The 27730-nt window shown below is 42.4% G+C and overlaps 1 protein-coding gene across 1 annotated transcript in view; it reads right to left on the bottom strand.

Moving 5' to 3' along the window:
* Positions 1-27730, bottom strand: part of SPON1 (spondin 1) — a gene marked incomplete at its 5' end in the record, with an annotated part of 272548 nt that overhangs the window by 170775 nt on the left and 74043 nt on the right. The window contains one exon of the mRNA XM_082845249.1: positions 19554-19687. Within this exon, the coding sequence (XP_082701375.1) occupies positions 19554-19687 (134 nt within the window). The remainder of the gene's footprint in view (positions 1-19553; positions 19688-27730) is intronic.

The raw sequence follows: 27730 nt of genomic DNA, 5'->3' as shown, positions 1-27730 counted from the left end.
TTATAATCACCATGAAATCAGTATGATAAAGACATGGTATAATAGAGACACCTTTACAGTCAAGCAGATCAGGTTTGATCCTGGATCTACCTCTTTAGTGTGACCTAGGTGAATTACAGCCCCGAGACTCAGTTTTCTGCCCTACAAATTAGGGTTAATATCTACTCTTGTGAGCATTAATGAGCTAAGCCAGTGTGGAAAGTTCCCTGGCATGATGTAAATGCTTGAAAAATATGATCTTCCTTTCTTCTTTCTACTTTAAACCTCATGTTGCTATTTAACTTCTCATGTATTTATGCCTTTTCCACCCAGCTAGAGAGTTAATGAAACCCTTATGAAGCAGAGACCTTCTCTTGCTCATCCCTGAGCCTACCCACAGTGCACTGCATAGTGACTAGGGCCCATTGGATGTTGGTACCAATTCACCAGTGTCGGCCCACAAGCCTTGACTTTATCAGCTTGTGTAACAATAATAACTAACATCTACTGAGTGCTTACTATGGGCCAGGCACTCTGTGGTAAGCATTTTACATACTTCAAGTGTTCTCAGCCCTGGCTACTCACTAAAATCATTTGCGGGATCTTTTAAAAAGTACTGACATCCCAATTCCATCCTAGTCCAAAGAGATCAGATTTCCAGAGGTGGGGCCAGAACACAGGTGATTTTACAAAGTTCCTCAGGTGACTCCATTGGGCAGCCAGGGTCAAGAATCGCTGACATAGATTATCTCATTTAATTCTCCCACCTATGAGGTAGGGACGGTTATTATCCCCTTTGCAGATGGAAAAAGCCAAGGCACAGAGGGACCAAGTCTCTTGCCCATGTTTATACAAGTCTTAAGCAGTGGAGTCAGGATCGGGAACCCAACATGGTTGACTCCACAACCCATAGCTCTCTCCCAACTCCCATTTACAAGGAAATCTCAAGCTAAAACTATGGGGCAAAGATAGAATATGTAAGTGTCCTAAGTGTTATACAGCAATTTGATCATTTAAAAAGTGGGCACAAACACAGCAAATCTTTTCTATTTAAAAAGTGGGAACAGGTTTCCATCTTGACTTATACACTCAGGGTCTCTGTGACCCAGTTCAAATCACTTTACCTCTGGGAGCCTTAACCTCTCACAATGATAATGATGTCACCCTTGCAAGAGTATTGGGAAGGTGCTCTGTAAACCCTAAACTACTTTAAAAATGAAAAGAGATACTTCCCATACCTCAGCTCCTTACCCTCATTTTATAGGAAAGACACCAGAATCAGATTGGGTAGAGCCAGGACTCCAACCTTGACCTGTCTGACCCCAGAGTCCATCTCAAGATGCAAACTGCCTAACGCAATGTTGTAATCAGTTGAGAACCAGCTTGAAAAGTGTTATTAGCAACAGAATCTGTAGTGATTGCGGAGGGATGTGGAAATTAGGTTTTTCTGTAAAGAGGTGCTTTTGAGAGGGCCATGGCAGCAGCTATGGGGGCTGGGGGGAGCCCTTCTCCTCTCCCACACTAACCCCCTACCTCACCGCTCCCAGCCAGTAACTGTCACTCTTGGCTTTGTTCCATGGGCTAAAGTGAACACAGAAATGCAGCCTCTTCCAAAGAGAGCTTGGCATCTCAAGTTCTCAGGTGAAATCCATGTGCCAGTCCCTCAGCCTTCTTTCTTCTTCCCTCCCACAACTCACACAAACCTGGCACATAGTAGGTGCTCACAAAATGTTTGTTGAATGAATAATTAATCCCTGGGAGTTAGTAGGAGGTGGAGGGTGGTGAAAGATACATCGACACTCCTTCCCTCTGAGGCCAAGTGCCACCTACAGCATCACATACAAACGGGCGTTTTATACCTTTGCCTCACTCGGTCACAGTTTCCACCTTAAACAGCTCACCTTGACTCAACTTTGTCTTTTTTCTTCCCTTATGACTGCCTTACCTACTGAGGACCCTTTGTTCCTGATCCTCAGCATTTTTTTTGATTTGACCCTTTCTTGCCCTTCTCCACGAGCTGCTCTGGCTCTGCAGCCACGCAGAGTACAACCATCAGCTGGTTCAGCTTAGGCTCCAGGTTTACCTGGAGGTCTCGCATGGCTGCTGACAGTACAGGCATGGGAAGGCAGCGAGTGGGGTGGGGACTTGAGTGGGTAAGATGCATCCACAGACCACAGTTCATAAGCATCTCCCCCATTAACTCCCCAGTTAGAACACTATCGAGGCTTGCAAGCCCCCTTTATAAAAGACAGTCCTCACAAGAATTCAGCCTCATTAAAGATCTACTCAGACACTGTGGCAGGTCAAAAGCTTGGGCTGTGGAGTTAGACTGTCTGGGGTTCAAATGCCCGTTTCACTACTTAAGATGTTGGGCAAGTTGTGCCTTAGCTTCCTCTCTGTAAGATGGGAGAGTAGTATCTGCATTATATATAGGGTGCTGCCACATGTTTCAGCTATTATTATTACTGTTATTAAAAAAATTAGAGCAACACCCGGCTGAATGCTTGAAGGGGGGACGTTTTTGGGAAAAATGAAGGAAGGAAGGAAGGAAGGAAGGAAGGGAGGAAGGAAGGAAAAAAGGGGAGAAAGAAAGAGAGAAGGGCTTCTCTGGTGGCGCAGTGGTTAAGAATCCGCCTGCCAATGCAGGGGACACTGGTTCGAGCCCTGGTCTGGGAAGATCCCACATGCCGCGGAGCAACTAAGCCCGTGCGCCACAACTACTGAGCCTGTGCTCTAGAGCCCACAAGCCACAACTACTGAGCCCATGAGCCACAACTACCGAAGCCTGCGCGCCTAGATCCCATGCTCCACAACAAGAGAAGCCACCGCGATGAGAAGCCCGTGCACCGCAACGAAGAGCAGCCCCCACTCGCCACAACTAGAGAAAGCCTGCGCGCGGCAACAAAGACCCGATGTAGCCAAAAATAAAAAAATAAAATAAATTTATAAAAAAAAGAGAGAGAGAGAAAGACAAAAAAAAAAGAAAACAGTATAAAGAAGAGAAGAAAAGCAAAGAAAAACATCACATTTCTTGTGTGCCACCTTTGCCCCTAGAACATTCCTTCCGGCTCCACCATCAATCAGGACGACTTGCAGGTCCTCACATGCTCCGTGCTTTATCTGGTCTAGGGCCACTCCCACACGCTGTTTCCTCTGCTCCTCCTCCCCTCTAGCCTTCTGTCAGCTCACAGGTTGATCTCTTTAGACCCTCTGCACCACCCCAGACTAGGCTGGGTGCCCACCCTCCCATCCCTCTTCCCACGAGTGCGGCCCTGTGACTGGTCCCCCCCTCACCCCACACCAAGAACGAAGGGACAGCCAGCCTCTCAGACCTAGTGAGTCCTGGCCTGTCTTCTTTTTTTTTTTTTTTTTTTTTTGCCGTATGCAGGCCTCTCACTGCTGTGGCCCACCAGTTGCGGAGCACAGGCTCCGGACGCACAGGCTCAGCGGCCATGGCTCACAGGCCCAGCCGCTCCGCGGCATGTGGGATCTTCCCAGACCGGGGCACGAACCCGTGTCCCCTGCATCGGCAGGCAGACTCTCAACCACTGCGTCACCAGGGAAGCCCTGGCCTGTCTTCTTGATTGAACCCAACCAATGTCTTCTCATCCCCACCGTAGCCCAACCTTCTGGTAGGAAGAAACCAGGAAGAAAACGGAAAAAGAAGAAAGAAGGAAAGATGCAAAGGCGGCTCTTCTCTTTCCTCTCCACCCCCTCCTGCCTTTGAACTGAGTCTGTTTAATTTGAAACCATTTCAACCTTAAAGAAAACATCCAAGAACAGCACAAAGAACTTTTTTCCCCTGGAGCATTTAAGAGTAAGTGGTTGACATGATATCCCATCACCTTGAACACTTTAGTGTTTTTCCTACAAACAAGGATATGCTATTATGTAACCACAATGTAACAGTAAGACTTAGGAAATTAACATTAATACATCTAACCCTCAAACCCTATTCAAGTTTTGACAGTTGTTCCTTTATGGCCAAAAGGTCTAGTTTAGAATCACAGTGTTTCCCTTAGATTTTATGTCTCATTGGCCTCCTTCAATCTGAAGCAGTCCCTCAGGCTTTCCTTGACTTTTATGACTTTGAGAGCTCTGAAGATGACATGTCGGTGATTCTGTAAAATGTCTGAGTTTGTCTGATGTTTCCTCAGGATTAGATGCAGGTTATGCACCTTGAGCAGGAATATCACAGAAGTGATGCTGTATTCTTCTCATTGCATCCTGTCAGGGGGCACAGAATTTCAATTCAGATTTGTCCCATTACTGGTGTCTGCCAGGCTTCTCCAGTCTAACATTCCTGGTTTCCTCTTTGTTAAGTTATTAAATATTTGAGGGCAGGTACTTTGAGATTATCAAACTTTCCAATTATCCATTCATTTATTTAGTTAGCATAGGTATTTATTTATATCAGACGACCTCTAATTTCCCATTTTATTTAATGGGTTATAATCCACTACTGTTACAGCTCTATGGGAATTTAGATCCCTGTGTATTTGTGCTTGGTCTTCTTCTTGTCTTGATGTTATATTTGAGTTTTAATTTTCCCTGATTTTGATTTTTAAAATTTAACATGACTATTTTGTTTTATGTTTTTCTTAACACCACTTCATATTCTTTATGGGAATTGGCAAGGACCAAGCAAGCAAAAGGAAAGGCGATGCGGTGAGACTGAAACTTAAGGAGTTTTTGAAGCTTGAAAAACCATGTATAGTTTTTGTCCTAAGTGCCAGAAACTGGAATTCACTTCTGGGGGTGAACCACTTCTTTTGTCTTAGAAACATCTATGTGATGATTTTCATTGTACTGCAAATGTAAAGCAATAATAATAACAACAATAATAATATAGCCTTGTACAGAGCTGCTTCTGGGCCAGATGGTTCTAAACACTTTACATGTATTAACTCATCTAATCGTCACAGCAACCCTATAAGGTAGGTACTATTATTTATCCCCACTTTACAGGGGAGACATCTGAGGTACCCGGAGTTTAATGACTTGCCTGACATCAGGAGTAAGTGGTGGAGCCAAAACTCAATCTCGGGCTGTCTGACCTGAATCCACCTTCATAACTACAACGCCAAACTAATCCAGAGGAGAACTGGGTCTGGATTTGGGTCAACTGGGACTCGTACAGGGCATTCTCTTGAGGGGGAACTAAAATGGCCCTTGAGGTTGGGAAGGGAGGTTGATGCCCACCAAGTGTGAAAGCAGGGAACTAACAAGGATGAGTTTGGGCTTCTGGGCCCTGAGTATAGCCAAACTTGAAAGCCAGTTATGTAGGACCTCTGTGTTACGATTCCCTTCTCTAACTCCCCAAGCTTTCAACAACATCTTACTACCATTGTCGCTTAGCCTAAGCTGTGATGTGGGGTATTAAGGGATGGGCTCCAAGCATGAAGCAAAGGTAGGGAAGCAGCTGCCTGAGGGAACAGATCCATCGTCTAGATCCAGGTAGCCAAGGTGGCAAGCAACAGCCAGGAGCTTCTGATACCATAATAATTGCCCGAGGATTCCCTCAGATTCTTAGGTGGTCAACCTGGCAGAAGCCTTGTCTTTCTGTAGTTAAGGAAAAATTAACTCCTCATTAATAATCTGCAAACAACATTTTCCAATTAAAAAGACGGGGGGCACCTTTGAGAAGTCAGACTTTAGAGCGTCCTGTGATTTCTAGCACTAGATGGACGAGGCTGTGGCTCCTTCCTCTACCCAACCATGACTTAAGAGCTGGGATCTGCGACATCTGCCAACTTTTTCCTTGGAGTGGATTCTTCTTTTGCATGGCACATATCACAATTGCTGGCAGAGGAAGAAGGCAAGGTGAACCTTTTCTCTCAGTGTACAAAGAAATGCAATAAGTGTGTCATTGCACCTAGAGTCCCCGCAACAGAGGCCTTGTCAAAGAGGTAATGAGGGCCAGTGACTGGACACATAATAGACGGTACAGAGTAGGACCCAAGTGAGACCACTAAAAGCCAAACACAAAAAAGGCAAGGGTAGAGAAATCAGATCCGGGAAGTGGGTTTACCGAGCAACACAGCTGGTATGAAGGAAGATTCCTCCAAGCAACGTGGACTGGAACAGCAGGGCCTGTTCAAGTACATTCTGACTCATCAGATTTCTACATGGAGCCACAGATGTGTTTAATTGTATACACTGAGACCGATCTGCACACTGTGAGAATGCATGAACCCAGCTGCCTAAGCCCCATAAGCATGGTAGAGATGTAAGAGTGAGTGTGGGAGAACCTGGCTGCCGTTCCCGGGGCTCTGCTCTCACTGGTTTCCTGATTCCACAGCCGCAAGACAAGACTCAGTCCTGCAGCTTTCATCTGGGGTTGCAGCCCAGTCACCCATCATTCACCACTCCCTGATTTTTCTTCTGCACTATGGAAGGCTCTTCTGGGTAGCGGAGACTGTTGCTCAGAGTCTGGGTGTAATTATCACAAAACAGCCTCTGACTTTAAGGGAAAAAAATAATAAATGGACTTTGGACGATATAAGGAGATGATAGCTAACCAGTCCTGCACCCAAAACTGCAATTAGAGCAATTCTGATGTCACTGTTAATCATGCCGATTTATGTTTTGAAAGGAAACCAAATGATGAATATAATGATTATTCCTGTTTCTGCTTCCCCCCTCTTTCTCCTCAAAAACTGGCAACAACACTAAAGTCAAATTAAACATCTGTTTGAAAAATAAGCTGGAGTGCTGATGACAGCTGCGCTGGACTTACAAACGCACCACAGCTGTCAAACTCTAAATTAACAATGATTTTCATTTATGAATAGTATAGAACTAAGATATTACGGAGCTTTTTCTTCTCTACTTTCCTGGCTTCCAGGGGCTGTTAAATGCAAAATGTTGGGGAAATGCCCAAGGGAAAATGTAGCTGAAATCAGCCCGCAATGATTAATAATGGAAGGAGTGGGGGACATTCTTTCTTCTTTCTTAATCTCATTTCTTCACTGGCTTTAGTTTGGGTAGTCTCTGTGGCAAGCAGGCTCGCAGGAAGGCAAATAGTTCAGGGACAATTCTTTGATTAGTGGTTGCAAATGAATGGTGATGGAGCTGTGAGCACCTCTGAAGGAATGTCATCTTCTACAGCGCTGAGGACCCTCTGCTCATCTTTCCAGCATCCTTTGTGTCTTCAGTGGACTTCCGCCCATTGTTCTACCAGAGGAAGTAATGAATGACCAGGTATATGACTCTGTTACCCTGTGGTTACATAATGGGTATAAAAAGATCTAATGAAGCCATTTTGGTGACAGGATAAAACATGCCAACCTGTTTTACACTTACTTCATGAGATCGGCCAAGATGGCAGAGTAGAAAGAACCTGAGTTCACCTCCTCTCATGGGCACACCAAAATCACAACTATTTGCAGAACAACCATCAATGAAAAAGACCAGAACCTACCAGAAAAGATCTTCTACAACTAAAGACATCAAGAAGGAACCACATGCGATGGGGGTAGGAGGGGCGGACTCACGATAGAGTCAAGTCCCATACCCCCTGGGTGAGCGGATAATTATACTGGAGAATAATTACATTGCAGAGGTTCTCCCACAGGAGTGAGAGTTCGGAGCCCCATGTCAGGCTATCAAACCTGCGGGTCCTGCACTGAGTTGAGCCCCCAGAGCCTTTGGCTTTGAAGGTCAGTGAGGTTTGATTTCAGGAGCCCCGAAGGACTGGGGGGAAGAGACTCCAGTCTTAAAGTGAGCACACAAAATACCATGAGCTCCAGGTCCCAGGGCAAAAGCAGCAATTTGATAGGGTCCTCCTACCTGCTGGTTTTGGAGTGTCTCCTGGAGGGGGTGGAGGAAGGGTGTGGCTCGCCCTGGGGACACAGACCCTGGCAGTAGCCATTCTTGGGAGCTACTTCTACCATGTGGATGCTGGTGCTGGTCGACGCTGGTGCTGGCGGGCGCCATTTTGAAAATCTCCCTCCAGCTCATTAGTGCCAAGACCTGGCCTCACGCAATAGCCTATAGGTTCTGGTGCTGGGATGCCTCAGGCCAAGCAACTAACTGGGACACACAGCCCCACCCATCAGCAGGCAAGCGGCCTAAAGACTTCCTGAGCCCACAGCTGCCTCTGGACATGGCCCTGCCCACCAGAGGGCCCAGGACCCAGCTCCATCCATTGGTGGGCAGACACCAGTCCCAGAATCCCCTGGGCCCTGGCCCTGCCCTTAGGAAGACTCCACTAGCCTCTAGACCAGCCTCATCCAACAGGGGGCAGACACCAGATGCAAGAAAACCACAATCCTGCAGCCTGAAGCAGGCCAGACCCAGCCCTGGGTCCCAGCCCTGCCCACTAGCAGGCCAATGCACTTACTTCATGACCCTGAGAGACGAGGTAGGTGTGGAAACATCTCTTTGTCCTTTTCTACCCTTGTCCCAGGGCTGTCACTGTCCTACCTGGGGAAGGGGTGAGGCTCAGGAGTGGAGGAACACGTCTACTATATATTCCCTGGTTAAAAAAATATGTATATGGATTGAAAGGTTAATGTAGATATGATACCGTCTGATGATTTTTCATTGTTGCATTTTTATCCTGTGACCATTTCATGTCAAAAATGTCCCGGGGCAGGGCTTCCCTGGTGGGGCAGGGCTTCCCTGGTGGCGCAGTGGTTGAGAGTCCGCCTGCCGATGCAGGGGACACGGGTTCGTGCCCCGGTCCAGGAGGATTCCACATGCCGCGGAGCGGCTGGGCCCGTGAGCCATGGCCGCTGAGCCTGTGCGTCCGGAGCCTGTGCTCCGCGACGGGAGAGGCCACAACAGTGAGAGGCCTGCGTACCGGGGGGGGGAAAAAAAAAAAAAAAAAAGTCCCGGGGCAAACAAATTGTGGTATATACATGTAATGGAATATTATTCAGATATAAAAAGGAATGAAGTATCAATACATGCTATAACACAGATGAACCTCAAAAACATTATGGTAAGTGAAAAAAGTCAGATGCAAAAGATCACATATTGTATGATTCCATTAATAGGAAATATCAATAATAGGTAAATCCGTAGAGACAGAACGCAGATTGGTGGCTGCTAGGGGCTGCAGGGAGAGGAAAATGGGGTTCCTGCTTATGAGTAAAGGGTTTTACTTTGGAGCAATGGAAATATTTTGGAATTAGACAGAGGTGGTGGTTGCACAACATTGTGAATGTACTAAATGCTACCAAACTGATGGCTTTAAACTGGTTACTTTCATGTTACATGAATTGAATTTCAATGTTTTAAACGTCCACAGGATCTAAACATCATGTTTTGATCCCACCACGATCAGGGCCTGGAATATCTTGGCAGTCCCTGCTCCATCACTGGGATAGGACTGGGACTGGTCTTGCTGCCAGGGCTCTGGGTCCCTGTGCACGACTGGGGTGGGCCATTCACTCGCACACGCCCACCGAGTTGTGGTCACACCGCTGCCCCTTGCAGTGTGGGTTTCCGTGTTCCATCTGAGCCTCAGTTTCCTGCTGTGCCTGGAGCGCCTCCACAGCACGTACTTCCTTTTAATTCTTCCCAGTTTTCTCCCCAGGGGCTGGATCCTACACCTGGGACTCCAGCTGCGGAACGAAACTCTGCCGCCATTGGACTGCTCCCTTGGAACTATGCCACTGCCAGCCTCCCAGGAAGCCCCGGCATCTGGATTCCACCTGTTGGATGACATGTCTTAGAGTATCTAAGTCTTCCTGAACCAAGCACATGCTGCCCTTTTTTTTTTTTTTTTTTTTTTTGTGGTACGCGGGCCTCTCACTGTTGTGGCCTCTCCCGTTGCGGAACGCAGGCTCTGGACGCGCAGGCTCACGTGCCCAGCTGCTCCGCGGCATGTGGGATCTTCCCGGACCAGGGCACGAACCCGTGTCCCCTTCATCGGCAGGCGGACTCTCAACCACTGCGCCACCAGGGGAGCCCTCATGCTGCCCTTTTAACCATGGTCTTGGTTTCTCCAACTGCTCTCACAAGAACCAGCCTCTTCTACTGGTCTGGGGTTTCCCACCCCCTTTTCTGTAGATTCCTTGCTTCCACCCCTAGTTAGCATTGCTGAGGTTCTAGCCAGCCTCAAGGGAGAGCCACCCGACTTATGACAAAGGAGCCTGTGGTTCTTCTCAATAGCTAACGCCAGAAAAATTGCAGGGTAAGCTGCACTTCAGCCACATCAGATCCTTCTAATCCTGCCAGATTCCTCTAAATCATACACAGAGTCATCAGATGTGGGTTTTCTGTGTTATTTCCTTCCAAGATAAAAAGAGTTGGTGAGCTCCATGAAGTTACAACATCTTATGAGTTCTGGCTAATCCCTCCTAATACTCATCTCTGTCCTCACTAACAAGTCTTTCTCTTGCCAGGTCCTTGGCTTTGTTTTCCATTTTCTAAAGGACATTTAGTTTCCTCAGTTGGGAGCAACACCTCCCCGACCCAGGCAGTCCCGTGCCTCTCCAGGCTTCACAGACCAAGTGAGGCAGAAGGTGGGGGTGTGCGGGTCAGTGTAGCTTAGTGGTGATTAGTTAACAACATGGGCTTTGGAGTCAAGTGGAAGTGGGTTTAAGACCCAGCTCTATCACTAAACTGCTTTATTACCCTGAATACAAACTCTCTAAACCTCCGTTTTCTCATCAAGAAAATGGGAAGAGTATAGTGAAGACCCTACAGGGCTTTTATGAAGATTAAGTAAAATAAGGCATGCAATGCACCTAGCATAGTTCTTGGCAATAAATGTAAGCTACTTATTCTACTCTTCATACTAACTGATGCAAGCTACTTATACTACTACGCATACTAATTGATGCATTGAGCATCTCCATACGCCTCTTCACATCCTCTCATCCCAACTCTGATTCCATCCACTGTTGCTATGAGCAGCTCTGTCCACTGTAATTAGATGATACACACCTTGTCTGTGTGGTGTACCTCTTGCTTCTTGTCCCAGAGCTTCTCTTGATGCTGCAGTACATGTTCAGAACCTGATGAACATTCACACACGTGCAGCCCAGAGTGCAGGGGCATTAATGCCTGTGGGGCTACCCTTGGTCAATGGAGGATGAAAACCAATGGATAATGGCTTCCCCCTTCATTCCTGGGCACGCTGCTCTGAGACACATGTCATATGTCTTCTCCAAAGGTCCCAGCAGGGGCAAGCATCGACTGCCTACGGTGATGACCAGGTCAATAACACTTGACCAAATAACCCCCATCCCCACTGCCCCCACCTTCTCCCTGGGATCACTCCCCAAATAAACTCCCTGCACACAAGCCTTTGTCTAAGCTGGGCTTTTAGGAGAACCCAGGCCAAGAATCAGCAGTTATTGAGTTCCTGGCACCGGGGTATATACATTAGAGCAGGGGTCAGTACATTTTTTTCTATAAGGTGCCAGATAAAAAATACTTTAGACTTTGTAGCCTATAAGGTCTCTATTGCAACTTCTCAATTCTGCTGCTGTAGCGTGAAAGGGGCCCTAAACAATCCAGAAATGAATGAACCTGGTTGTGTTCCAATAAAACCTTCTTTATAAAAACAGGCAGTGGGCCAGACGTGGCCCACAGACTGTGGTTTGCCAACCCCTACATTAGGGCCACACAGATGAGTAAAATTGATCCCCTCCTCCATGAAGCTTGCAGCCTTGGGTGGGAGGAGGAGCAACAAATGAGGCTGCAAAGGTGTCTGCAAACATCACTAAGGACCTTGGACCCCACGCTAAGGAATTTTGGCTTCATTCTTTGGTGATGGGGAACACTGAATACGTTCTCAGATCTAGTAGCAGCTGCAGCTGGGAACAGGTTATTTCACGTGCAAGAAATGAATTGCTCGTTTTTAATATTTCTGTGAATCCCAGTCCTGCCAGAGGGCTGCCTCCCCTGCAATCCATGACCAAACTTCCCATCAGATGGCCAAGTTCCCTTATCTGTTACCCTTGAGGCCAGAGGTATCTCAGAATTCAGAATATTTTTGGATTTCAGAAAGATAATACGGGGTACTTTGCATATATTTTGCAACATCCCCATCAGGGTCTGGGGCAGCATCAAACACATTAATATTTACAGTAAAAGACTATAAATAACTTCAAGTCAGTTCACGGCAGGTTTGGGTCCTAAATGAGTTAAGAAAATATCTTTTGGATTTTAGAGCTTTTGGGGTTTCAGAAATGCAGATGAAGGACTGTGGACTTGACTTGTTTTGTGTTTCAGCCCTAGACTGTGACATTCTCAGAGACAGTCTCTGAATCCTCATTGACTGCATACAGTAAGTACTCCATAAATGTTATCAAGAGAGTGAGCAGACGAGAATGGCAAGAGAACATTGTTCACGGAGGGATTCAGTGGAAGAACAGGCTGGTCGGGGACTCTGGTAAAGGACATAGGGAGACTTAAATGCTCCGATCAGGATTCTGGACTTGATCTGGAAGGTGATGCAGAGCCCCCTTCAAGTTTGTTATGTAAGCGGTGTGACTCAGCTGCCTATGAGGACAGCAATTCTTATACCAGTAAGAGGCAGAACCACAGGGCAAGGAACTAGTGTGAGCAGTACAAGGTTCCTGCAATAGTGAGGCAAGAAGTGCCTGTGAGAAAGGCAGTGAATGTAAAGCAACTGAGAGAAAGAAGAGGCAGTTATGGCAACTAATCATGTTGGGGGAGAAGGAGAAGTTGCAGGTGAACCTGACCTGCCTGAGATGGTAGAGTACAGTACTAAGATCACAGACTCCGGAACCCAGATGCTTCTCTGTTTAAATCCCAGCTCTGTCACTTACCCTGTGACCTTAGGGAAGTTACTTAACCTCTCTGTGCCTTAGCATCCCAATAGAATCCACTTCACAGGGTTGCTCTGGGGATTAAACGAGTATCTATAATGCACCTAGACCAGGGCTTGGCTCTGGGCTGTTATTACTGCCTGCAACCAATCATTGTTTCATACGGTTGAATTCCCCAAATGGTTCACCAAGTGACTATCTCCTCCAGGGTAAGGCAACCCACATCTCACAACCCTCCCAAGAAGTGACAAGTGGGTGTCAGAAGTCTGGTAATAAATGTATGCAATGAAGGTATGGAAAGACAAGATCACTTCCAGGGACAAAACTTTTATCAGACTTAAGGGGATAGGACTTCCCTCTGATGGGGTCTATAAACATCTATTCACAGAGGCTTTTTCTTTCAATCAGTCACCACTTTGCTGTAACAGTTTGCAGCGTTGAAGCATGCCACGGAAACTTTAAGTGCTGGGTCATTCATTTGTAGGGAGAAGGCTATAAGGAGGGATGTCTCAAAAGCCTGTAATTTAGAAATGTTCAAATCTTTGCATCCAAATGGAAAATGGAAATGGTGTCAGGTTTGTGCCAAAAGGAAAGTTGTAATTGCGATGTGCTTCGTTTCCCAGCCCTCCTGGGCAAAGGAACATAACCAGCTACGTGGGCTTCAGAGCTGTCATCTACAGATATTTAGCAGACTCTGCAGCTTACACTACCAGTCTGCCTTCTCCCAGGAATATTACCCAAACACAGCAACACAAATACCCATTTTTGAAAGTGAGGGCTCTGCAACAAAGTTAGTGTCTCCCCTTTCATCTTTCCTGGAATTTGCTGCCAGACGTAAGCACCCAGACTAACTTTTCAGTGAATCTTCCTTCTAGCATGTCAGTCCACTGTTTAATCCACTAATGGCTCCCTTGTTCCTCTTGAATCAAGTTCAACCTCTTCATCTTGACATTGGAGAACCTGCATGATTTAGCAATGGATTTCGGCCCCCAATGACCTTCTAATCTCACCAAGTCTGTCTGTTTACTGTCTCCCGGTGCCGCCATATTTACTCTCACCTCTAAGTTTTCACGTTAGTTTCACTCTGTTCACACCCTTCACCTGGAATGACCTCTTCCCTTCTGTCCATTTATCCACAGCCTACTACTGCCTTCAAGATAGAAACTAACCTTTCTAAGGAGCTCTGGTGCTCCCATTATTACATTCTTCATTCATCTACTTTCTGACTAACCATGTTTAATCTGTCCCCAGTTCATGTCTGTCTTGGGTTGGCTAAGTTTTGCATACGTATTTTTATTTACACCACAACTAGACTTCAGGAAAGTGTCTTGAAAGTCAGGATCCTTGTTTATACTGAGTCTTTCTCAGTGATGGTCAGCTCTGGACACATGGAATACTGGTTGTGATTGGTTTCTCCAACACCACCTTCCACAAGAAAAACAAGGAAACTTTCTCATCTAGATAAAGGGTATTTCTCAACTTGATTCAAGGCATCAGTTTGATACCTGTACTTCCTGTTATACTTAAAAGTGAATTATAAGAGTATTCTCATTAAAATCAGGAATAAGCATGAATACCACTATTTAATATTGTACTAGAGGTGATAGATAATAAACTAAAACATGAAAAAGATACAAAGGTATATTTATTCATTATTTCCCCCCCAAATGAAAAATAAGCATTAGAACTATTAAGAGAGTTCAGCACTGTCTAAACTCAAACTCAAGGTACAAGAATCAATAGCTTTCCTAAACACAAGCAATCAATGATTAGAAACTTTAACAGGAAAAAAGAACCCATTCACAAAAGCAATAAAAGTATAAAATACCTGTGGGGGAAAAAAAGCCTTACAAGAATGTTTAATTCAAATGAGGAAAAATTACATGACTTTCCTAAAGGACATAAAAGACCTGAAGAGGGGATATTCCATATTTCTAACTGGGAAAACACATTGTAGGTTGCTACGATATAAAAACATATTGTAGGGTTTGCAACACCATTCAAAATCCCAATATACGTTTTTATTAAACACAACACAAACTCATTCTATGATTCGTCTGGAATTATGAATCTGCTTGAATGGCCATGAACATTTTGGACCAGAAGATTAATGAGCGATGACTTGCTATCAAAACATAAAATAAAATTTTGCTATAAAACGGTGTGGGTTTCGTGCAGGGATAAAAAGATCAACAGAACAGAACAGACATGTATAAAAATTTTATATTTGTTAAAGTAGCATTTCAAACAATAAAGGAAAGGACAGACTATGTGATAAATGGATGTGAAACAACTACCTAGCCATTTTGAGAAAAATAGGTAGATTTTCATTTCCCAGCTGTGTGGACAGCTCTGGTCTGTCCCTCCAGCTACTTCCTTCAACCTTCTGTACCCTGTTCTTTGCGGGAGAGGAGAATCTGTGTGAACTCTATCAACGAGGCTTCGTTGTCCTCGTGGTGGGAGTCAAGGTCAAAAGGGAGAATCGACAGGGAATCAAGACTGGGATCCCTGTGGGTCACCTCAGGCTAGTAGCTTCCCTTAACTGAAGTTCTCAGCCCCTGGGAGGTGGTGGTCTTCTCTGCCCCGTCCTCTGCACGCTCCTTTCGCCCCTTCAGACATGGGTGCTAAAGGCTCCTCTCACTTTTATTTTGGCCACACCATCATAATCAGAGCCCTGATTCAACGACCCTTTGGCACCTCGTGCGGAGCATGCCATCTATTTTTTCTTGAGGCTTATTGATACCATATTATTCACAAAATTAAATTCCAGGAAGATTAAAGACCTAAATTTATTTTTAAACCTATAAAAATATTAACAATATGGGAATATATTTATAACCTTGGGTGTAGGAAGATTATTTTTAGACAAGATACAAATCAAAATTCATAAGAGGAAGGATGGATACATTTGACTAAAACAAAATTCCAAATTTTTGGATGATTGGATACTCATAAGCAAAGTTAAGAGAAAGATGGAGAGGAATATTTGAAATTTATAACAAAGTGTTATTATCTGTACCATATAAGGATCAATTTTAAACATAAATATAGTTTAAATATATTAAATTATATATTTACATATGTTTATATATAAAATACATAATATAAAATATATTTTATACATATAATATACACATATATTTTATATATAAATATATGGAAATATATAAACATCAATTTTTAAAAGAAACATTATTAGAATAATGGACAAGAATATGAATGGGCCACTTACAAAGAGGAAATAAAAATGGAATAAATATTTGAAAAGATTCTTAATATTACTAGTAATCAGGAAAATATAAATTAGCACAAGACACCGTTTTTAACCATCAGATGGGCAGAACTTTAAAGAATGATAAACATCAAGAGCTGTTGAGGAACTTCCCTGGTGGTCCAGTGGCTAAGACTCCACACTCCCAATGCAGGGGGCCCGGGTTCAATCCCTGGTCAGGGAACTAGATCTCACATGCCACAACTAAGAGTTCACATGCCACAACTAAAGATCCCGCATGCCACAACTAAAGATCCCACATGCCGCAACTAAGACCTGGTGCAGCCAAATTAAAAAAAAAAAAAAGAGTTGTTGAGCAAGTAAGGAAACAGGCTCTCTTGTTCACAGTCAGGGAGAGTGTTTAAGTTGGCAAGCTTTTTGGAGGAAAATCTGGCAGTGTCTATTAAAATTATAAATGTCCATCCCTTATGATCCTACTTCTTGGAAGCTACCATGGATAAAAACTTGCATATTTGCTCAAAGAGGTATGTATAAGGATGTTTATTATAGCATTATTGGTAATAGTAAAAAACTGGAAACAATCTAAATGTCCATCAACTGTGGAACAACTAACATATTTGCACAGTAGATTATATGCAACAGTTTAAAAACAGAGACAGATCCATATGTTCTGACCTGGAAATATCTCTAATACCTTTTATTTAGTGAAAACCTATTTAATTTCAGGACATCACGTAGACCATGATACCATTTGTGTAAAGGGTACTTGTATGTTTTTTTATATGTGTATAAACTCACAGATAAAGGTCTAACAAATACACGCCAAATTGATATCTATTGTTACTTTGGGGTAGAAGACTGTGGGATTTATTGGGAGAAATATCAGGGAATTTTCACTTTTTTTGTATTCTGTATTTTTCTGTATTTCACTATTTTCTGTATTGTTTGAAATTTTACAATGTGAATGTATTTACATCTTACCTATAAAATGATTTCTTTAGTGAATAATTATAGATTACATTTAATTCCTTCAGAAAAAGATAAAAGAAAGGAAGAACACAGGGCTTTAGCAATTAAATGGAAGTATGACTTCAAGAAACTTGCCTAATTCACTGAGACTTGTCTCCTCCTGCATAAAAGGGGGAAGTTTGTTGTGAAGATTAAATTAGACAAAGCCCGCTAGATGTGCAGCTGACTTCATGGTAGACAGTACTGGTTGTCCCTTTCTTTCTTCTCCATTTGGCCTGTAAGAACCTTTAGGGCCAAGATCTTAACTTCAGTTGCCTGTACACTGTGGACATCTGTGCAAATAGAAGCTCAGTTACATTTACTGAAAGAATGAGTGACTGAACAAGCCACATTTGTTTACTGTTAATGGATAAACATATGTTCACATATGTTCATTGTTAACGGTAAACAAGAGAAGCCTTTTTGGCTTCCAACAGGAAGATCAAAGGCTTCTGGTTTGTGAGAATAAGTCAAAGAAAACCAGAGATCTACACCAAAGGGATGAGGGTTTTAGAGCAGGAAGGTTCATCACACAGATCTGATATTGGAGAGCCCCTCTGTGGAGTGATAGGGCTGCCATGGGCAGGGCTGTGGGTACTGGAAAGCCAAGCTGAGAACCCGGTCTCCAGGCTGAGAGACTGAATATACTAATGGACAAAGGCTAGGCTGTATCTGACAGTGACGATAAAACTCTGACCCCCAACCTCTGCAGTAAATGGGAAGCCAAACCACAACGTCTGCAGACTTAGTCCAGAACGGTTAGGACTTGGGCAACGATGTCAACTCTCTAATTTTGCCCCACTGCCTCCTCTATTTCCATCTCAGGACCAGTCAGAGAAAGCCTAATATGCTCTCCAAACCAATCACATCAGATGCTCCACTTCTAGTTAGCCCGCCCTCAGCTTCCCCATGCCAACAATCTCCAGTGAGAAAGTACCCACAATCTTCTCTTATTTTTCACTGTAAAGCTTTCCCACTCCTCTGCCTGCCTTTGAGTCTCTGTCAAATGCTAGTGATGGCAGCTGACTTCCTTGCTACATAGCAAGCTCTGAATAAATAGCCTCTTTTCTCAGTTCAGTGGTCTTCGTTTATTCCCACAAGGCCTTCTCCCACATTGCAACTAGATACTAGATACATGTTATATATTGGGATTTATACTTATACATAAATTCTACTTCTAAATTTAAAACAAATCACCAATGTAGATTAGTGCCAAAAGCCAAACTTCTCAAGGAATCCGAGGAAGGATGCTCAGCTTGCATTAAACTAAGAAAAAAATAAATGATGTCCATACAGATGGCAGCAAAAAGAGGCCAAAGACAAGACTGCGTCTGGACAATGGACAGAGGCTTCCAGAAATCTCTGCAAGCTTTCTTTTTCTCCCATTAGGCAGGCACAGCTGGGTCCAGAAACTGCAGGGACTGGAGAGCCTAGGTGGAATGCCTCCTTATCAGTCTCTCCTCAGGGCTGGGCTGTAGTTGTAAGTCTTTAGAAATGTCCACCTGCCACAGGTTCAGACAAATGAACTAAATATATACATAAGGCCTTAGGGGATTTAAAGAAGTAGAAGATGGTTGGGAAGTTCCCAGCCCCTAACTCCAGGAAAAAGGGTTTCTTGGATGCTGGCATTGGAGCCTTGTCTATCTATCTACCCATGACTATTTGCCTGTCTGAAATCCTAAAGTTCTCAGCGTCACTCTATAGAGCCTTAAAATGTATTTAAAACAGGTTATAGCCACATTTCTCAAACTACTTAATGTTAATAGATGTCTCAGCAAAAAAAGGAGCTTTGCAGTCAAGTCTGGGAAATGCTGGGCGAAACCAAGTTAAACAGACTTCTTTTTTGGCAGGACTTTGCAAAAACCTTCAATATGCTAATATATGTTGTGAATCTGCAAGAAGGAGATATATAGCATACAGCATCTTCCAAAGTTATTTAACCATAGAAATTGATTTCCTGCCCACCTATTTACATCTCCCTGAACATCATTCTATAACATACAACTCTGGAAGCACAGGTTTGAGATAATGCTACCTTTCACAGGAAAACCATTGGCTGGCTCATACCTCTCAGCATCCATTGTAACTCACCAAGATGAGGATCAAGGTGCCCCATAGGAAGCGGTGCAAGAGGGCAATTTTGATGGGAGAAGGAAGAAGACAGGATCATAAAGCAGAGCCTGGGGCCAACGGAGGTTATAGTCAGGTCTCAGGTCAGCCTAGCACAGCTTAAGGACAGGGGGTGTATTCAAGATGGAGGAAGCCAAAAATTATCCTCGCCCGGGTCATAATTTTTCTTGACCAGCCATAGGGGTCATTATCTCTAGGAAGATAGAGAGTAACCAGCAGATCACTGCATGGGAAGAAAATAGAGATTCAGGTGATTGATTCTTTTCATAGCACTTTACAAAAGACCGCTCATAGTCCTGTTTTAGAGTCAAGATAAGGGAGGGCAGAGAGATGATACAACTTGTCTGATGCCCCAATAAAGGCACTTTTCCTTCTGCAACCGCACCACGGAGACTTCGAGAGAGCACAGGAAAGGGGAGGGAAGTGTTGCAAGGATTCCCTTGTTCACTTACTTTAGAATCACACAGCCGGTTCCTGCAGGGGGCGCTATCCAGAACACCTGGATCCGCGTCCTCCTCCGTGGGGTGCTTTCGGTGACCGCAACGGGGCAATTACTCATAAATTGTGTTTCTTCTTCATCTATGATCTGTGGAAAACCAGTGGAAAATAAACATATTAAAACGCAATGTCACTTTGGGAAGTTTCCGTGTTGACACTTCCTTAATTTTATTTTTAAATCTGTCATTTTCTGTTAGTAGTTCTACATCCCCAAGACACCAGAACAGTGCCTGGCACAGAGCCCCACTTAATGCTTGTTGAATTAACGTAAGGGCAAGGATGTAGCACCTGTTCTCCGCTCTCTGGGACCAGGATCTTATGTCAGCACTTTGAGGGACAGGCCACTAGGTGATGATGTTGCTCATTTCACTACAACAACCTGTGTCCCACTTCAGGGCAGGAGGAGGGTGGGGGAAAGATGATCCAAAGCAAACACTATATACCTAGACGTTGTGATTCAATTTTATAGCTTGAAATTAAAATGTTAAAAGAAAACCCCCCTTTGGAGTAAGTATACCAAAGTACATAAAGTCGCCCAGCTCTATAGCACTGTTTACTCTTGCAGCCTCTCCTTTCTTAATTTGTGCCTTATACCGGTGTTCTCCCAAGTTAACCATCAAGATTTCCTATGACACTGCAAAAAAGCTGGTAGCCATTCCCATTCCACAAGGCTGTTTTCACCATTTCTCCGGCTTGCTCCTGGGTCTGCAGCCAGGACTTGCCTATCCCTCTCGTAGAACCACAGACTGTTAGACCTGAACGGATCTTTTGGGGGAAACCGTCTAAATCCAATGGGTCTTAAGTGCCAACTCCAACTGATTGGTAGTAGCTGTGTCATGAGTGGTGTTACTAACATTAACAGAGAACATTTATTGGGTGTTTAGTGTAGGCTAGGTACTAAGCTAAGTGCTTTATATGAATTACTCATTTAATTTTCAAATACAACTTAATGAGATCATTATATCCATATTGTATTTACTTTATTTAAAATGTTTTTTAATTCCTCTTTTTTTGGGGAAAGCAGGTAAAAAATTAAGTCACATCATATCCTTTCATCACTGTGCAGAGCGAAGGCAACGTTTTGTTTACCTCTATATTCTTTATACACCTCTCATTTCCTTCCTTTGTTTACTGCTCACTCCTAAGTATTTAATATATGTCCTTCTGAATATCTCTATATACACATATACATATATTACCTATATGTGTGTGTGTATAATTTACTTGAAGTTACAGAGAGTTGTTTTGTATTTTAATATTTCTTTCACTTAATCTTATAATTTTGAGATATGTCAATGTTACTACATGTGAATGTAACACTGCTACTGATGCTGCTTAGTACTCCACTGCATGCACGGACCACATTTTACTTATTCTCCCAGTGAGGAGCACTTAACTGACTTCCAGCTCTTTGCCTTGACAAACATTGCTGTAATACAAATCCTCATGCTGCTCTGCTCATGGACGTACCTGAGAGATTCTCAGCAATATAAACCATGTAGTGGGACTGCTTGGTTGTGAGGTTGTAGGTATAATCATATTAATTTCACTAAGTAGTTCCAGATTGTTCTGCAAAATGGCTTTACCTACTTTCATTCTATAAGCTATGCATAACTGTTCCCATTTCCCCATATCCTCACTAGTACTTGTGATTATTGGACTTTCTAATTGTTTCCAACCTGATGGATGTAAAGTAGTATCTTGTTTTCATTTAATACTAGCAAATTTGAGCATCTCCTTCACATGAACATCCTCACATGTTTCTCCTGTGAATTGCCTACTCAAAATATTTACTGGTGGATTTTTCTTTTTCTTGTCGATTTGTAGGACTTTCCAGATATGAAAAGCTCATCAGTTACAAATATCTTTCTGTCACCCAGACGTTCATCTTATCTTCGGAATTCTTCAATAATTTCCATCTAATCAAATTGATGAATTTCTCTCTTATGGCTTGCACTTTTTTGGTCTTGCTAAAAACACTGAGATCACAAAGATATTCTCTAGTATTTTCTTCCAGTAGCTTTATAATTTAATTTTCACATTTAGGCCTTCAATCCATTTAGAATTTACTTTTTAATGTGATGGAGTAGGGATCCAACTCTATTTTCTCCCTACTGTGAGCTACTTCAAAACAAATTAGTAAACAGATTTTTTTAGAGCAGTTTTACACTCACAGCAAAATTGAGCAGAAAGTACAGCGAGTTCCCATATACCCCCTGTTCCCACACATGCACAACCTTCCCCATTATCAACATCAGGCATCAGAGTGGTACACTTGTTACAACTGATAAACCTACAGAAACCTACACTGACACATCATCACCCAAAGTCCACAGTTTACATTAGAGTTCACTCTTGGTGTTCTATGGGGTTTTGACAAAGGTATAATATGCATCCACCATTGTAGTATTGTATTGAGTAGTTGCACTGCCTTAAAAAATCCTCTGCTCTGCCGATTCATCCCTCCCTCCCCACAACCCCGGGCAATCGTCAAGCTTTTGCTGTGATTGCTTATTAGTTCCCTGAGGTTTTTTGTCGATTCAGATTTTCCTATGTAGACAACCATATCATCTGTAAACAAAGACGGCTTTATTTCTTCCTTCCCAATCTGTATATCTTTTATTTCCTTATCTTGTCTTGTTGTATTAGCTAGGACATCCAGTATGATGTTGAAGAGTAGTGGTGAGAGGGGACATCCTTGCCTTGTTCTTGATCTTTGCAGCAAAGTCTCAAGTTTCCTACCAGTAAGTATGATGTTAAGTGTAGGTTTTTTGTACGCCCTTTACCAAGTTAAGGACCTTTATCTCTATTCATAGTTTGCTGAGAGTTAGGGTGTTGGATTCTGTCAAATGCTTTTTCTGCATCTATTTATATGATCATGTGATTTTTCTTCTTTCACCTGTTGATGTGATAGATTACATTAATTGATTTTCAAATGCTGAACCAGCCTTGAATGACTGGGATAAATCCCACTTGGTTATGGTGTCTATTCTTTTTATACACTGTTGCATTTGATTTGCTAATATTTTGTTGAGGAATTTTACATCTATGTTCATGAGAGATATGGGTTTGCAGTTTTCCTTTCTTTGCAATGTCTTTGTCTACTTTTGGTAATAGGGTGGCGCTGGCCTCATAGAATGAGTTAGGAAGTAGAGAATCGGTATAATTTCTTCCTTAAAGAAGAAATTCACCAGTGAACCCATCTCGGTCTGGTTCTTTCTGTTTTGGAAGGATACTAATTATTGATTCAATTTCTTTAAAAGATATAGGTCTATTGATATTTTCTATTCCTTATTGTGTGAGTTTTGGTAGATTGTGTCTTTCAAGGAATTGGTCCATTTCATCTAGGTTATCAAATTTGTGAGCATAGAGTTGTTTGTAATACTCCTTATTATTCCTTTAGTGTCCATGGGATCTGTAGTGATGTCCCTTCTTTCATTTCTGATACTAGTAACTTGTGTCTCCTCTTTTTTTTTCAGTTAGCCTGGCTAAGGGCTTATCAATCTTACTGATCTTTTCAAACAACCAGCTCTTGGTTTTATTGATTTTCTCTATTGATTTCTTTCTTTTTTCAGTTTCATTGATTTCTGCTCTAATTTTTATTATTTTTCCAGTTTATTTTAGATATTATTTGCTTTTCTTTTTCTAGTTTCCTAAAGTAGAAGATTAGATTATTGATTTAAAGTTTTTCTTCTTTTCTAATATGTACATTCAATGCTATAAATTTCCCTTAAGTGCTGCTTTCATTGCATCGCACAAATTTTGATAAGTTGTATTTTCACTTTCTTTTAGTTCACAATATTTTAAAATTTCTTTCGAAATTCCTTCTTTGACCCATGTGTTGGTTAGAAATGTGTTGTTTAATCTCCAACTATTTGGGGATTTTCCAGCTATCTTTCTATTATTGATTTCTAGTTTAATTCTATTGTGGTGTGAGAGCAGATATTGTATAATTTCTATCTTTTTAAATTTGTTAAGGTGTATTTTATGACCCAGAATGTGATCCATCTTGTTGAATGTTCCATGTGAGCTTGAGAAGAACGTGTAATCTGCTGTTGTTGAATGGAGTCTATAGATGTCAGTTAGATCCAGCTGATTGATGGCACTGCTGAGTTGAACTATGTCTTTACCGAATTTCTGCCTGCTACATCTGTCCATTTCTGATAGAGGGGAATTGAAGTCTACAACTATGACAATGGATTCATCTATTTCTCCTTGCAGTTCTACAAGTTTTCAGCTCACACATTTTTTTTTTTTTTTGGCAGCACGCGGGCCACTCACTGTTGTGGCCTCTCCCGTCGCGGAGCACAGGCTCCGGACACGCAGGCTCAGCGGCCATGGCTCACGGGCCCAGCCGCTCCGCGGCATGTGGGATCTTCCCGGACCGGGGCACGAACCCGCGTCCCCTGCATCGGCAGGCGGACTCTCAACCACTGCGCCACCAGGGAAGCCCTCAGCTCACACGTTTTGATGGTCTGTCATTAGGTGCAAACATATTAAGGATTATTACATCTTCTTGGAGTATTGATCCCTTTATCATTATGTAATGCCTCTCTTTATTCCTGATAACTTTCCTTGCTCTGAAGTCCACTCTGCCTGAAATTAATATAGCTATTCCTGCTTTCTTTTGATTAATGTTAACATTGTATATCTTTCTCGTCATCCTGCTTTTAATCTATTGATATATGTCTTTATATTTGAGGTGGGTTTCTTATAGACAACATATAAGGGTCTTGTTTTTGATTCACTGACAACCTTTTAATTGATCTGTTTAGACCACTGATGTTTGAACTGATTATTGATATAGGCAGGTTAATATTTACCATATTTGTTGCCTTGTTCTTTGTTCCTATTTCTGTCTTTCACACTTTTTCTGTCTTTTTTGGTTCTAATTGAGAATTTTATATGATTCTATTTGTTTTCCTTTCTTAGCATATCAATTATACTTTTTTTTTTTTTTTTTTTTTTTTTTTGCTTTTTAAAATGGTTGTCCTGGAGTTTTCAGTACACATTTACAACTAACCCAAGTCTGCCATCAAATAACACTATACTGCTTCAAAGATAGTGCAAGTACCTTATAATAACAAAATATCCCTAATTCCTTCCTCCTTTCCCTTATATCATTGCTGTCATTCATTTCACTTACACATATATAAGCATATATAGACATAAGCATATATAATTGAATACACTGTTACTATTATTATTTTGAACAAAGTATTATCTGTTAGATCAATTAAGAATAAGAAAAATTTTTTAATTTATTTTACCTTCCTTTATTCCTTCTTTAATACTCTTCCTTTTTTAAATGGAGATCTGACTTTCTGACCTATATTATTTTTCTTCTCTCTAAAGAACTTTGTAAATATTTTTTGCAAGACGGGTCTACTGGCAACAAATTCCCTCAATTTTTGTTTGTCTGAAGAAATCTCTATATCTTTTTCACTTTTGAAGAATAATTTCACAGGGTACTGAGTTCTAAGTTGGTGGCTTTTTTCTCTCAACACATTAAATATTTCACCCCACTCTCTCTCCTTGTTTGCATGGTTTCTGAGAAGTTGTATATAATTCTTATCTTTGTTCTTCTGTAGGTAAGGGGTTTTTTTCCTCTGGCTTCTTTCAGGATTTTTAATTTATCTTTAATTTTCTGTAGTTTAAAAATGATATGATTGGGTATAGTTTTTTTGGCATTTATCTTTCTTGGCGTTCTCCGAGCTTCCTGGATCTTTGGTTTAGTGTCAGATATTAATTTGAGGAAATTCTCAGTCATTATTGTCTCAAGTATTTCTTCTGTTCCTTTCTCCCTTTCTTCTCCTGGTATTCCTATTATGCATATGTTATGCCTTTTGTAGTTGTCTCATAGTCCTTGCATATCCTGTTCTGTTTTTTTCAGTCTTTGTGTTTTTGCTTTTCAGTTTTGGTAGTTTTTGTTGATATATTCTCAAGCTCAGAGATTCCTCAGCTGTGTCCAGTCTACTGACAAGCCCATCAAAGGCATTCTTCATTTCTGTTACAAGGTTTTTGATCTCTACCATTTCTTTTTGGTTTTCCCTTAGGATTTCCATCTCTGCTTACATTGCCCATCTGTTCTTACATGCTGTCCACTTTATCCATTAGAGCCCTTAGCATATTAATCATTGTTGTTTCAAATTCCCTGTCTGATAATTCCAACATCCCTGCCATGTCTGGTTCTGATGCTTTCTCTATCTCTTCAGATGTGTTTTTTGCCTTTTGGTTTGCCTTTTAATTTTTTGTTGCAAGGTGCACATGATGTGCTGTAAAAGGAACTGAGGTAAATAGGCCTTTAGTAACATGTAGACATACCTCAATTTATTGTGGCTTCACTTTATTGCATTTCACATACTGCATTTTTTAACAGTATTTTTTAATTAAGGTATGTCCATTTTTTAGATATAATGCTACTGTGCACTTAATAGAGCACAGTACAATGTAAACATAACTTTTATATGTGCTGAGAAACCAAAAATTTCATGTGACTAGATTTATTGCAATTTTTGCTTTATTGCAGTGGTCTGAAACTGAACCAACAATATCTTTGAAGTATGCCTGTGGTAAGGGGTCAGGGAGAGGAAGTGTTCTATAGTCTTATGATTAGGTCTCCGTCTTTTGGTGACGTGTACCCCTGCACTGTGAATTTCACGTGTGCGTCTCAGTTTCCCCCCACCACTTAGGTGGGACTGGATGGCTGGAGGGGGCTGGAGTTGGGTATTTCTCTTCCCCCAGATAGGCTAGGTTCTGATAAAACTCTAGGAGGTTAGGCTCTAGTAAGATAGCTCCTCCTGAGAGCAGACCTTGTTGAGAAGAACAGAATGCCTGGTGTATTTAAAACTAGCTCCTTGGGCTTCCCTGGTGGTGCAGTGGTTGAGAGTCCGCCTGCCGATGCAGGGGACGCGGGTTCGTGCCCCGGTCCGGGAAGATCCCACATGCCGTGGAGCGGCTGGGCCCGTGAGCCATGGCCGCTGAGCCTGCGCGTCGGGAGCCTGTGCTCCGCAACGGGAGAGACCACCACAGTGAGAGGCCCGCGTACCACAAAAAAAAAAAAAAAAAAAAAAACTAGCTCCTTTCCTCCTCCCCTTGCCAGAAGCCCAAAGAGAGTTTTTTCTCTGATATTCACTGTGAGGACGTGGTAGATCTCCTGGAGGTGAAGCCCACAAAAGTTATTCCCCCTCCCCGCCAATGACTGGGCGCCTCTGGAGTTTCTAACTCTCAGACTTGTCCACACTGAGCCTCAAGCAATCCATCTATTGTAGTTCAGGTTTTCCTACTCTGGCCCATGGAAATTTCTGCTCTGTTAAGTTGTCATTCTCTGTATCCTCCTGTCTGCCTCTCCAATTTGGGGGCAGCAATGTGCCCGGTGATCTCACTTCTCTGATGGCTCTAAAAAGAACTGTTGCTTTTTTGGTTTGCTCAGCATTTCACTTGTTAGGATGGAGTGGTAACCTCTAAGCTCCTTACCCGTGGGCCTAGAAGCTAGACGTCCATACCGGGAGCTACTTTTAACACCACTCAATCCATCTTTCCTCCACTTTGTGATGCCACCTTTCTCATATAAAGAGTGACCATAAAATTTATTGTCCAAACAAGGATGAAAAAGTTTGTTATTAATGATCACAATATTCTGAGACAACTGGCAAAACAGACTTTTCCAGGCCAATGGGGCTTATGTATACCAGGTTCCCAAACACATTGTTACTGAGCTTTCTACTCAGGTTCCCACCCACCCGCACCATAGTACTGTAAATATATTTCAATATCTGGAACGGCAAGTCCTCATTCCCTGCTCTTCTTTATCAACATTGTGTTATCTCTGTGGATCTTTATTTTTTCATATATGGTATAAATACTCTAAAAACTCCCTTGCTTCTCTGTCATTTTATCTTCTTTTTTTAAAATTTAATTTTATTTATTTTTTTATACAGCATGTTCTTATTAGTTATCCATTTTATACATATTAGTGTATATATGTCAATCCCAATCTCCCAATTCATTTTATCTTCTTGATGTGATAAAATCCCAGCCACTCACACCTGTGGAGCTCGGTGCTACTGGACAAAGTCATGTGATGAGGCCAATTGTCTCCTATATTAATTGACTCGTAGCCTCAGGTCTG

Source organism: Leucopleurus acutus (genome assembly GCF_964270905.1).
Source record: "Leucopleurus acutus genome assembly, chromosome: 8".
NCBI classification, from domain to species: domain Eukaryota; kingdom Metazoa; phylum Chordata; class Mammalia; order Artiodactyla; family Delphinidae; genus Leucopleurus; species Leucopleurus acutus.
The sequence above is the reverse complement of the archived record's forward strand: the minus strand, read 5'-3'. Positions and strand labels throughout refer to the sequence as shown.